The sequence below is a fragment of the Tupaia chinensis genome, unplaced genomic scaffold, assembly GCF_000334495.1.
Source record: "Tupaia chinensis unplaced genomic scaffold, TupChi_1.0 Scaffold000001_1, whole genome shotgun sequence".
Taxonomy (NCBI): domain Eukaryota; kingdom Metazoa; phylum Chordata; class Mammalia; order Scandentia; family Tupaiidae; genus Tupaia; species Tupaia belangeri.
In genome coordinates, this window is record NW_006159427.1 from 3,459,566 (window position 1) to 3,473,441 (window position 13,876).

At 35.9% G+C, this 13,876-nt stretch overlaps 1 protein-coding gene across 1 annotated transcript in view; it reads left to right on the forward strand.

Moving 5' to 3' along the window:
- The window catches only part of GPR158 (G protein-coupled receptor 158), a 483,854-nt gene that overhangs the window by 254,732 nt on the left and 215,246 nt on the right, over window positions 1-13,876 (forward strand). The window contains exon 7 of the mRNA XM_027770684.1: window positions 3,726-3,828. Within this exon, the coding sequence (XP_027626485.1) occupies window positions 3,726-3,828 (103 nt within the window). The remainder of the gene's footprint in view (window positions 1-3,725; window positions 3,829-13,876) is intronic.

A 13,876-nucleotide genomic window follows, 5' to 3' on the forward strand; every position in this document is an offset into this window, starting at 1 on the left:
TACAGGGCGCGTGCGCTCGCCAGACAGACAGAGACAGAGAGACAGAAAGCGAGAAATCACCCCCCAGGGGGGATGGTCACACCGCAATCCCTTCTCCTCCATTCTCCTTTCAGGATCTTGGGCACACACGCACACGCGCCCTGCGTGAGTTCTAAGCCACCTGGTCCGGAACGCGAACCGCGGTCGACTACATGGGAGTCCAGTGACATAGCCATTACATTAACTGCTGGTTCCCGATACTATAACTCTTAATATAACAAGTTCATTGTATATCAAAGGTAACTCACAGAACAGCTACTCTCATGGAAGAAATGCTACCTTGGGCAGTGTTGGGAGTGGACAGGAGCAAGAAAGTATGGGAGCAAGTTGATTGCAAATCGCAAATGCTTAGCAGAAAAAAAAACTAAGATCATCTGTATATTCCAAAGCAAATATATGTAAACAGTCGTACAATAGGTTCCATACCAGCCTTACAATCTTTGAGTGGAGTAAGTATAGCAGAATGATGTGCTTTTATTGATTATAACTTACTGAAAGCTCTTTTTTATCCTTTGATATTGTAAGATAATTTAAGAATAAGCAGTTCATGTTACTGTTTTCTGTAATAGAATTAGGAAGCATTTTTGTTTTAAGTTTGAGAAACTTTTGTTGGGGAGGGACAATATCTATCTGATCAACTAGATTTAAAAAAAAAATCTTTATTTTGCTGTCAGCTTGAGAGTTTGCTTGTAGAGTTTAGAGACTTTTATTCCAATGAACTTTAAGATCTGCCCTGAGCATTTGAAATGTGCTACTGAGTCACCATTGCAGCGCTGAATTACATCATCAGAAAATTGGTGCTGCTTTAATGAACAGCATTAACTTCTTTTTCTTTCTTTTTTTTTTTTTTTTTTGAGAGGTTTTCCCTATAGGGCGCGGGCGTTGGCCGGACAGACAGAGAGAGAGACCGGAGAGACAGAAAGCAAGAAATCACGCCCAGGGGGGATGGCCACGCCGCAATCGCTTCTCCTCCCGGGATCTTGCACTCAGGCGACAATACATTGGTTGTAGATTACAGGGAATGTAGCTGTCTCTGATTGATTGGTTATTAAACTGTTGAGTTAGACAAAAAGTTATTTTAGGTTTCTGGTATCTCCTTTGTTTTTTCACTGGTCAGTCCCGGAAATGGTACCGTCCCTCAGTAAAGAGTTAGTTTACAGAGATTAATCATTGCTGGATGAATGCCTTTAAATGTAACTTACAATGTCCACATAATGGCGTTCATATCATCATGAGGAATTAATGGAGTAATGCTACTCCATTGAGTGGCTCTTTTCATTATTCGTTTTTGTTTTTGTTTTTTGTTTTTTCTTTTTCTTTCTTTTTTTTTTTTCTTCTGTTAAACTTTTCAGCACTGGAGTATCTTGAGACTCACTACCAGGACATATTTTGTTGAGCACATGTTTGGAGGTTCTAGCAGGAGAGCTCAGCTAACTCCTGTACCTTTTACTTAATAATAGTCCTTCTTTATTGGGAAAGATTGTCCTCTTTGAACTAGCAAGCAGCTTCAGGAGGGAGGGACATGGAACTTGATCAGTCAGCATGATGATCTGAATCAATCCTGGTGATCAACAGTAACAGATATGTCAGTCACCCAACTTTGGACCTGTTTCCTCCATTGTCTGTAGGCATTTCCATAGGGGTGTAGACTTATCTCATCTCATGGCTTTTATCTACCATGTTTAGGCAAACAGGTTCCAAATTATACAGCTCAGACATCTCTCTTAAATTCCATACTAGTTTATGAAGCTGCCTATTTGAAACCTATAAGTAATTAAGATTCAGTTAGACACTTCACACTTCACATGTGCAAAACTTCTGCTCTTTTCCTCTACTTGAGTTGATGTTTTTTTTTCAGCTCAGTTGATGTCAGTTTCATTCTAAGGTTTCTTAGGCCAAACCTTGGAGTCATTCTTTATTTTTCTTTTCCTCTTATTCTCCGTATTTAACCCATTGGGGCATTTTGGTAGCTTTTCAAACATATCCAAATCTGACTGGTTGATTATTCTTTAAATTAAAAGAAAAAATAAAACTTAGAGAGATTTTGAGAACAGCTGAAACTCACAGAGTTAGGAAACAGTAACATCATAATACAAATTTACATTTTCTTACTAACCACATATGATTTTTTTTTAAATTAGTGTTTCTCCAAAGTAAATGTTCTAATTGTTGTTGTTTTGTTTATGTAGTTCAGAATTATGATTTGACCTATTGTATAACTGGATCTTTATAAATAGTATGTGTTATTTAATTTAGGGTCTGTAGAATTTCTCTAGCCCCACACATCAGTTATTTTGCAAATACTTCCTAGTTCAGTCGAATAGACTGGTACTCATCTGCCATTTTATTTTTCTGGGGGTAAAGTATCCTGTTTATATACAATGAGATTGTAGATAAATGGGTGTTGAGTGAAGTAAAATGGATATTAATAAAATAAAATATTCAAGAAAAACCTTAGAAAGCTCTTTTTCAAAGGTTTCTTCATCTTTGACTTTAAAACACCTATTAGCTCTTGTTACCTTTTGTAGAAATAATTTTTTGTTTGCTGGAATTTTTATGATATATAATATTGATCTTGATGCTAATCTTTTATGCTTAGGTTGTGGAATTATTATTTAAATTATTTAGAAATCTCTCTCAAGGGCCTCTGTATCAGAGAAGTATCTTATAACTTTTAAGTTGACTAAATTTTAAATTCCTTTAATGGATTTTAGTAGTAAAATAGGTTGGGATCTTGGTAGAGATACATCTTGAACACTAATTTCAGTATTGATTATATTCTTGGAACACTCCTATTTTACTAATATAGTATTTGTAGTTTAATAGAAGCTATTCCTCCTACTGAATTTTGTAAAAATAAAGAATGGTAAGCTGAATTTTGCTTGGGTTTGGTAATATCCTTGAAAGATGCCAAGATTAAATTTTTGGTTGTTATCTATTGGCTATTGGTGTTACATATTTGAAAAGGTGATCATGTGTGTGTATATGTGTGTGTGTGTATGTGTATGTATGTAACATTTGGTTGTTATCTATTGGCTATTGGTGTTGCATATTTGAAAAGGTGATCATACATATGTATATATGGAACATTTATCTGTGAAACATTTTAGGTGAAAGAGCCCTTGTGATCATTAATTAATCTTTATTTTTATATTCTAAACTTGTGTTTTAAAACTTACTTTTTCTGTTATTCTATCAGTTTGTATTATTTTGATCCAAGGATGAAATTTGAAGAATATTTAGCTAATGAAAACAATTCTCTCTGTGTATTTGTCTATCTATATACCTATCTACTTTTGCTCAATAAAGGTATTTAATATAAAATCATTTAAAAATATTCTTCTAGGCTTTTGTAAGATTTCTGAAAGCAATGGGATGATATCTGAGGCATTTAAAACAAAAACTCTGTCTAGTAATCACTCCCTGTGGCAACTGAGTAAGTTAAGGATGTATGGCAACTGCAGCTGTAATGGCATTCATTTAAGGAAACTCAATTTGCTACTTCCCAAAAATGTCTGTTGGCAAACAAACCTAAATAAAAATTCAAAAAAGAGATATTTTATTTCTGGAAAATGTGTTAGCTTTGTTACATTTACAGTAATGGATATCTGTGAGTCTTTACACTGTTAAATAAACTATGATCAACTACATTGCTGTCTTTTCTCTCTTTTTTTTTGTTTTCATAGTGTATGCCAATTAAAGGCCTAGGGTTTGTACTTGGAGCCTATCAGTGTATTTGCAAAACAGGATTCTACCATCCTCGAATCCCATCAGTGAACAACTTTCTGAGTAAGTGCCTTTTGATTCTGTGCCTATATATGTATATATAAAAAATATATTCTTACTATAAGTATTTAAAATTTCTATAATAACATTGTTAGAGTTACATAGATAAATCCCCACTGTTGTCATTCTTTTATTAACTAAGGAATTTTAGTTTTGGTTTGTCATCTTAAGCACTCTGTAGTGCCACAAAATTATGTGCTTATTTTTAGGTGTATTTTAGGTTTCAAACACATTTTTAAAGCCCGAAATACTGTAGCCATGGTAGAGGACCAATTGGGATTTAGTTATTGAAAGGTGTTGCTGAAATAAGTTTCTATTACTAATTTTGCCAATTTAGTTACTTATTGACCAACTTGCTTATATGTTAGCTTTCTGTTGTGCATAAAAGGTTACCACAAAGTGGGCAGCTTAAAGCAATGCATATTTATTATCATGCAGTTTCTGTGGGTTAGGTTTCTAGCTGTGAGTTAGCTGGGTCTTCTGTTCAGGGTCTCACCATGCTAAAACTTAGATGTCACCTGGAATGAGATCTCTGATGCTCAGCGTTCTCTTCAAAGCTCTTTCACATTGTCGGAAGAATTCAGTTTGCTGTAACCGTAGACCTGAGGTTCCCATTTTCTGTCTGGAGGTCATCTCAGGATCACTCTCCGCTCCCGAAAGTTGCTTCAGTGATAGCACATGACCCTCTTGTGACATGGCTGCTTCTTTCTTTAAGGCTACCAGGGGACTCTCTCCAGCCTGCTAGACAAAGTCTTATATAACAAGACATAATCATGGGAATAACTGTTTCATCCCTTTGCCATTATATAACCTAACCAAAGGAGAGACTGACCAATCATATTTACAGGCCCACCCACATTGACGGAAGATGATTATATAAGGCTTGTACACCAGAACAGAAACTTGGTCATCTGGTTATTTTAATTCTGCTTTTGAATATGTCAGTGTTATAATTTGAATATTGAGCTTTATTCTGTCTCTGGGAAATGCGTGTCACCACATTGACTTGTAGCTAGGTCTTGGATATAATAATTAAGAAGAAGAGCAGCGCAGTGGTAAAAGGGAGTGGTTTCAGTGGAAGTTAGGATGTGGGGTTGCTAAAACTAGGGTTTAGGCCTCATTTAGGTATTTGAACATAAATCTTTGCCAGCTCTATTATTTTTCTAAGTAGTAGTTTGTATCTCTGTCAGGCATAGTTCAAAGGATACATTGAGATTGAGACCTAAGTATCTTCCTCTGGGAATTTTGGTCGTCATTTGTAGATTTATAGATAGTTTTTATTCCCTCTCTCTATCTTAGAAAACACTATTTTTGTTCTTGGAACTGTTTATACTTAAATTCTAGTTCTAGAGGTGAGGAATTTAGTCATATAATTTAGAGTTCTGAGTGATAGCTGTGAGAAGAATTCTAAGGTGATGCCTACATTCTGCTCTCACTTACATTGTGTAACCACCTTTTTTTTTTTGAGTATGGGAAGGGCCTATGAATACATAATGGGATAGTCACTCCCTCCTTTAAGCCATACTGTATAGCAAAGGGGATGATATAGTCACTCTTGTGATTCTACTGTATTCCATAAGATTCTACTGTAGTATACTGGGGAGAGAAAGGGAGAAGAGAGAGAGGTCGATTGATTCTTTTGTTTTGAAAAAAGGAAGCTGTGTTGCTATGAAAGGGGCATGTGGCTAGGACCTGTATACAGCCTCAAAGAGTTGAGTGCTAAAACCCCACTGACAGTAAAAAAAAAAAAAGTGAGTGCGTGTGTGTGTATATATTTTACTGACAGTGAAAAAAAATAGTATATATATTTTTCAGGTCTTTTTTTAAAGGAGTTATTTAATTTAACTTTATTTATTTATTTTAATTTGACCAGAGAGGGACAGGGCGCATGTGCATGCACACATGCATGCACGTGAGGGAGAGAGAGAGAGAGAAAGTGAGAAAGCAAGCCACCAGGTCCAGGATTCGAACCATGTTGGCCATTTGGGAGTCCAGCACCCTCAACCACCAGTCTACCAGCTTGGTAATTCAGTTTTACAATTGTAAAAAACAAATTCTTTTAGAAGCCAAGCTACATTTGGATGAGGATCCTGAATACAAATGAGAAGGCAAACTAGCCAAAATTTGATTTTAGCCTAGTGAGACCCTCAGCAAAGAAACCAGTTGCACCGTGCCCCAAATGTCTAATCAACAAGAACAGGAAAATAATAGGCATTTTTTAGGTGGACTTTGTAATGTAGTGTGCAGAGGGAGCGAGATACCACATGACTGATTGCAGTTAGAATCCCAGTCCTGGTAGCTTGCAAAACACACCGGAACACATAAACATGTGCCCAGGATCCTGACAGGGCTGAAAAAATGAAGGAGAAAGGGATTATGAAGAAATGAAGGAGAAAAGGATTGTGGCATGACTAGGCTACATGTGAGAGGGATGCTGTCTCTCTTTGTCTCAAAAAAAAGGCAGACATTTTAGGTCCTAAATTTTCAGTAATTTGTTTTCTATCAATAGAAAACATGCAATAATAATAATATTTATACATTTTCAGGATGGTTATACTTTTCCTTGAGTGTGTGTGTATAAGTGTATGTGTGATGTGTGTGCCAAACCATGGCAACACTAGAAGTACTTTGGTATTCTTCACATTTATGGACCAGACATAACATATGATTCAACAGTGAAGGATTAAGAGGATAGGTTTTAGCTTATGTTCTCTGAAGGTATTTTGTGTCTCGTTTACCCACATTTGTTCTCAGCTCCCACTGTGAGACTGAAATAAAAGATCTAAATATTGTAGAACTGGAGAATGACTATGCCATTTGCTTGTAACACCACCAGGAGAAACTAGTTAACCTTTAACAACTTATCTTTATTTGATTTGCACACTCCTACTGTCTTCCTTATTTTAAAAGCCAGTGTTTTTTACTGGTCATACTCTCTGAGAAAAGGCTGCTTCTTTGTGTAAGTTTAATTCTCATGTTATACTCAATGCAGCCATGGAAAAGAGGCCACAGTGTTCGGTAAGATCATCTATAATCGAGTATAGCTTTGATTCAGTTTTGACCTCAGGACATACTTAACTGACCTTGCTGAATGATAGAACAGAAAGCTCGCTAAATGTTTTATTGTTTGAAGCTATTAAAGTGCCCTTTGACCAAAAATATCTTTCCTGATGGCTTTGTCAGGCTGTATGAAAATCCACCATTAGTCACTCCTTGTTTTAGGAAATGATTGCAACAACCTAACCAGGAATACGAACTAGAAGTATCCAAATGCTTTTTATATTTTGGCTATTATTTGAATATATTACATGCTTCTGTTTCTTCCTATATTAAGTGTTAAATCAAAGTATCCAGGCAAATTTTATGGACAGTTGCTTTAATACTTTCTGGAAGAAGTATCCAAGAAGTAAGGAATGACCATATATACCCCTGGGGGCAAAGATAAAGAAGGCCTCATAGATCCAAAATATAAAATAATATATGTAAAATTGCATGGCACAGTGCATTGCATATGATTCAGTAGAGGTAGCTGAATACGTGTGTGTGTATGTATATGTATGCATAGCATACATATATCAATAAACATTAAGGATACACATAAAGAGATAATCCTTAAGAACTACTGATTACTAACACTTTAGCTCAAATATTTCATCATTTTAGGATAATCAGTGACTTAAGCTAGAACTTTTAGAAAACAAAATCTACATGGATCAGAAGGAAGATGGGACAGCAAAAGCCTGTAGCAACCAATGCTGCATTGAAAAGGAAAATAGGGTACTCCCAAAATATTCAGACACGAAGCCATTTTAAAGCTGAGGTGTGTCCTGGTGTGTTCAGGAAAGCCATACTCTAAACCCATCTCTTAGACTCCCAAAACATTCAGACAAGGCCTCGATGCACAGTAGTCAAGCATCTGAATCCCTTTAGAATCATTGAAATCCTCAATGCTTATTGAACCTCCTGCTTTAACAGAGAAATTTATTTCTATAAATCTGAACTCCTAATCTTACTGTTGATACCACATTGCTAAGCACTGTGGAGAGATTTTGTCACAGAATGACCAGAAACAACTACAGAGGCACAAGAAACATGAGAAACCAAGAAAATATCTCTCCCCTAAGGGAAAAGAATAATACCTCATCATCTACAGATGGTACAGTAGAATTCATGGAAATGATTGATAAAGACTTCAGAATATTCATAGTGACAAAAATAAACAAGATGCAAGAGCTAAGAGATTATAAACTCCAGAAGATGCTGGAGAAAAGAGGCAACGAGTTCCGGGAGGTGTTGAAGTTCTTTCATGCTCTGAAAGAGGAAATATACACCATAAAGAAGAATCGAGTGGGGCTATTACAGATGAAAGCTGCCCTTCAGGAAATCAAAACATCCCTGGAAAGTATTAAAATCAGATTAGTCCATGCAGAAAATTGAATCTCGGATGTTGAGAGCAAAACCTCTGAGCTAGAGAAAGCAACCAAAAAACAAAAAAACCCCAAAAAACAAAAAAACAATAAAAACCGCAGAAAATAACCTCCCAAAATGAAAATACTGTACGAGAAATACTAGACAGCATTAGTTCCTAAACATTCAGATACTTGGTATATCAGAAGGAGAGGAAACTAATAAGGGCATTGATAATGTATTCCATGAAATCTTGGAAGAAAACTTTCCAAATGTAGAGAGGCATTCAAATATCCAGACCCAAGAAATGCAAAGGATCCCTAATAGAATCAACCCAAGAAGATCTTCTCCAAGGTACATCATAGCCAGACTGGTCAAATCTACAGACAAAGACAAGATGCTAAAATTGGCATGAGAGAAACGTCAGGTTACTAGCAAGGAAAGAATGGGAAAATATATTCAAAATGTTAAATGAAAAACAGTTTCAACTAAGAATACTACACCTGACAAGATTATCTTTCATATGGAAAGAAAGGATAAAAACATTCTCAGATAAACAAGACCTGAAAGAATTTGTCAATAGCAGACCCACTCTTCAAGAAGTTCTGAAAGGAGTGCTCTACCAGGAGAACTAAAGACACATACAGAAATTAGAGAACAAAAGGCAACCAAGAAAATGACCAACTTAATGCTAGGGACAAGAAATATCAATAATAATACTGAATGTTACCTTCCAGGATTTAAATGGAAAGATTGGACCACAGCAACACTGCATATTCAACAGAAGAGAGTTTGAACCTAAGACTGAACTGGTGAAATAGAATTTTATGACTTTTGAGTAAAACATTACTGATTTTTTTTTTGTTATGCTTTATTTTTCCAATTTAAACAGTTTACTTTCTTTTGCGTTGTTGATCGTTTCAGCAATATGTTAAAATTTTTTTTTGTTTGTTTCTTTAAATGGAAACATAAACTTTCCTTCCTGACCCCTCTGGAATTGGAAAATATTTGGGAATATTCTTATTTTGTGGCAGAAGGTTTCTTTGCATAAGTTCAATGATGTGTGTTGCATTGACTCAGAAATTGGAAATACTCATTATTGGACAGGGCTTTGACTGGAATGTCATATCTGAAGATTAATCAGAAAACTATGGAACTAAGGTGGATCTCAAGTAAGCTAACAGAAGCTCTTAGAAAGATAGCCTGGTATCATAAATAGTTCTGCCTGGCAGAGAGGACTAGAGAAGATATATCAAAGAATTTATAACATAAAATAACCTGGACTTTTCCAGCCCAGCATTGTGATCAGTAGAGACCGCAAAAGAGCACCCACACCAGAGGATTATTTTGAGAAAGACTTTGAAGGAAGAAAAAGTGACTGATCTTTACTAGCAGATCATATACCACAGAATACTTGGGCAGGGCTAAATTGAAAAGGTGTATGTGCTGGGCATTTGCTTTTCAACAATTTGAGTAGTTGGCATGTAAATATTTTCTCAAAAATATTTAAATCAATTCTGGGGGACCAGCAGTTAGCGTAATGGCTATGTCGCTGAACTCCCACGTAGTCGACTGCGGTTCGTGTCCCGGACCCAGTGGCTTAAAACTCACGCTGGGCATGTGTGCATGCATGCCCAAGATCCTGAGAGGAGAATGGAGGAGAAAGGATTGCGGCGTGGCCATCCCCCCGAGGGGTGATTTCTCACTTTCTGTCTCTCTGTCTCTCTTTGCCTGTCTGGCAAGCACACGCGCCCTAAAGCAAAAACCTCTCCAAAAAAAAAAAAAAAGTCAATACTGTTTCTTTTGTTATAGAGTCACAAAATTATACGAAATTATAAGAAATATTTTGAACATTATTTTTAAAATTCAGTATTTTGAAATTTTGAGAGTTGTTAATTAACTGTCAAGAACTGTGGAGTATGAGTTAAAATTTTTTTGATATGTAAAGTAAATGATTGTGGAAAAATGTAAAAATAAATTTAAAAAAAGAAAAAGAAAAAGATAAGGAAATTAGGAGTAAAACTATGTGAGTAGTGGCTACAGGAGGAGATTAGCTGCCAAGAAAGGATAGTAGGGATATAGCACAAAGATGAAGTTCACCTCATTTATAATTATAAATCTAGAAAAGGTCCCAAACGCCTGCATTTCTTATAATCTTTTATCCCATTTGGGGAGAGGAGCTAGGAAGCTAGGAAGACCTCTGAGAGGAAATGTAAATGTGACCATGTAAATTCCCAAGTGATTAAGAATCTTTATTTAGACCTTGGCCCACAGTAAGCAAAGGGCTTATCCTTTCCTTAGGACATACAAATAGATGTGGTTATAGGGAAAGTGATGCAATAGCTACAACCTACGCTCCAATTCTTCAGAAAAAACAGAATACACATGAATTTATAAGCATCTATTGAGAGGATAGGAATGATAAAATAAATACAGCAGAAGGCAAATAATTGATAAACCGGAATAATGAGTACATAAAGCTTCAAAAACTTCCTGGAAAAATGGTATTAAAGTAGGATTTTTTGGTGCAAATAATTTTAAAATCCATGCATATTTTTTCATTATATGCATTTTCCAATACATTACAATAACATGATTTGAAATTATGCTGACAATCCAAAGACCTTGTTCTTGGCATCTCTGTTGAAATTGGCGGTCATAGGTAAGCTGATAGGTTCTGATATGTGGATAGTAGCAGGATTTCAGAATAGCCAAGACCTGATGTAGAGCACTCTCTTCAAATCCAGGTTGTTTACTTTCAGATTGATGAAATACAAGCTGTGACAAGCTCATTTTCCTCAAAGCCATCCATTTTGGTGAATTCTGTCTTCAGTGAAACCTCTTTTCTCCTTTATGTGGACATATTTCCAGCCTATCAGTCTTATTTCTTTTTCTTTTGTATTGACTTGAGCTTCCTGGGCAATCTTAATTTACAAATGACCATACCTAAAAATGGCAATCCCTTCTTTGTCTCTCTAGTGCTATTGAGTGAGAAGCATATGGTAAGGGGGGAAAGACAAAGAAGAAAAAAAAAGGAGGGGAAGATCTTTGAAAGTGGTGCAATTTAAGGATGTTGAAATATAATGCAAACCAATCAGCAAGGCTAACTTGGCTTTGAAATGATTTTTTTTTTTTTTTCATCATTGGGCTCTATCCCTCTGTTTCTTGAAGGGAGAGCCGGAGCTAACCAATTTCTGTAGACTGAGGTCCACATCATTCTCTATTATCAATCCCAGTAGTATATGGAATGGGATAAAAGAGCTTGAACATCGTATTTTCATAATCAATATTGCCACTTTTGCTGATGTCAGCTTTGTGGTCTGGTTCTGAAATTAGACTCATGCTGTATAAGCTGTAACAAGCTCATCTTCCTTGAAGCCACCCATCTTAGTATGAATTCTGTCTTCAGTGAAACCTCTTTTCTTCTTATGTGGACATACTTCTAGCCTATCAATCTTATTTCTTTTGTCTTTTGGATTGACTTCAGCTTCTTGGATCATTTTAATCTACAAATGACTCATGTAGATACCTAGTCCTGATCAGTTTTACTCCAGTTACAGACAAAATTCTCCATGTAATTGCTACTGTTTATGGTTTTACCTCAGTCATTTGCCTCATTTTCAGGTTTTGTATTTTCTTTTGTTAGTCCTGTCCATAGGGATTGGAGTTCAGTTACTAAATCAGTGTCTGGCAGATGAGTTAATTGCCAGCAGAAGAGTTTCCAGGGCCACCTTCTACAGGGTATACTGTCTTTTGCATTTACCTCCTTTATCTGTGATGTTATTCTTTGTAACTATTGGGACACACTCCATACCAGTGTTAATCTCAGTGTTGCTGAGATCTAATCTCAGTGTTAAATTTTTACCTAGAGTGTAACATGATTAAGCACATAGTCTTTGGAGTAAGTCTTAGATTCGAATCCTAGTTCTACTAATAAATGTCACTGTGATCTTAGTTAAATTTTTAAACTTTCCTACTCATCATTTATGTCACATGTAAAATCAGGATAATATCTGCTTTTCAGAATTATTTTACATATTAAATGAATAGAAAGTCTTAATCATAATATTCAGTGCATATTAAATTATCTCACATAGTTTTATTTTCATTATTACTATTTAATTTGTCAAAGGGTTCATGCATTTGCTTAGGAGAGACAGAAAGAGAAAGAAGTGAGAAAGGCCACCAGCTGGGCCCCAATCTTCATCATTATTTAGAAGCTTGTGTCTAATCAGCTGACCTCTTTCCTCAAATATTCTACTCATTTTCATTCCATTTAAACTAGTGTCTGCTCCACCTCCCAGCAGAGGAACACATTTCCAGGTCTCAGTTTTTGTTTTTGTTTTTTAAAATAAATGGACTGTGAGATATAATACTGTAGTTCTTCAAAAAGTTTTGTTTGGGACCAGCAGATGGCATAGTGGTTATATTGCTGGACTCCTACCTACTTGACTATAGTTTAGAACTCATGCCAGGTGCCTGTGCATGTGTGCCCAAAACCCTGAGAGGAGAATGGAGGAGAAAGGATTGCGGCATGCCATCCCCCCACCCAGGGGTGATTTCTCACTTTCTGTCTGTCTCTGTCTCTCTGGCAAGTGTAAAAGCCCTATAGCAAAAATCTCTCAAAAAAAAATTATTCTCCCTCACTGGCTGAAATCTTATTTTATTAGAACCCTCTTGTTTATTGTTTAGTTGCTCTCATTTTTATTTATATTATTTTACTTTATTAGGCTGTTAATTAGAAGTTCACTTATTTAACAGTCACCTTTCTCCACATATTAAAAATAAAAACAATCTATGGCAGAGAAATTTCTCAGTAATTCCCACATTGGCTCCTTGTAGTCCTCATGATATTTGGAGGTTTGTTTACTAACACATTAGTAACAATTCTCTTCTCTATGCTTGATGGAGTCACTGCTTTTGTTTTCTTTTTGCCTCTCGATGTTTTATCTTTCCCATATAAAGATATGTACTTTACATAATAAGAATCACAAAGGCTTAAAAATAAAATATAGCATTCAGGACATATTTCTACATTTTGTTCAGATGTAGGGTTAAAAAAATAAAACTTTAAAAATCTAAATGTATTAAACTTTGAGAAGAAGTAGGATAATTACATTGTCTCCACAGAGTACTTGCTATTTACAAGGAAAACAGTAAACCAGAGTGAAGGACCATGCTGCACACCACCATCCCAAGCAATCAGAGTCAGCATCATCGATTATTGGGACAAACTGACACCTCACGCCTCTTGATATGATGCACTAAAAAGGAGTTGCTAATAATCTGGACCTAATCATGAGGAAACAATAGGCAAACCAAACTGAGGGACATTCTATAAAATAAGTGGCCTGTGTGTTCCAAAATGTTCTTTGTTCTCAAAAAGGAGAAAGAAATGCTGAGGAACTGCTCCAGATTAGCAGCTAGAAATATGGCAGTGACATCTAATGTGTGCTCCTGGATTTCATTCTGGATGGAGATAAAGCCACGAAGAACATTATTGTGACAATTGATGGAACTTTAATATGGATTATTATGTTAGATGGCAATATTATATCAATGTTGAATTTCCCAATTTTGCTCATTGTAATGTGGTTTTGAATAAGGATGCCCTTTCCTTAGGGCATACAAGCAGATGTGGCTA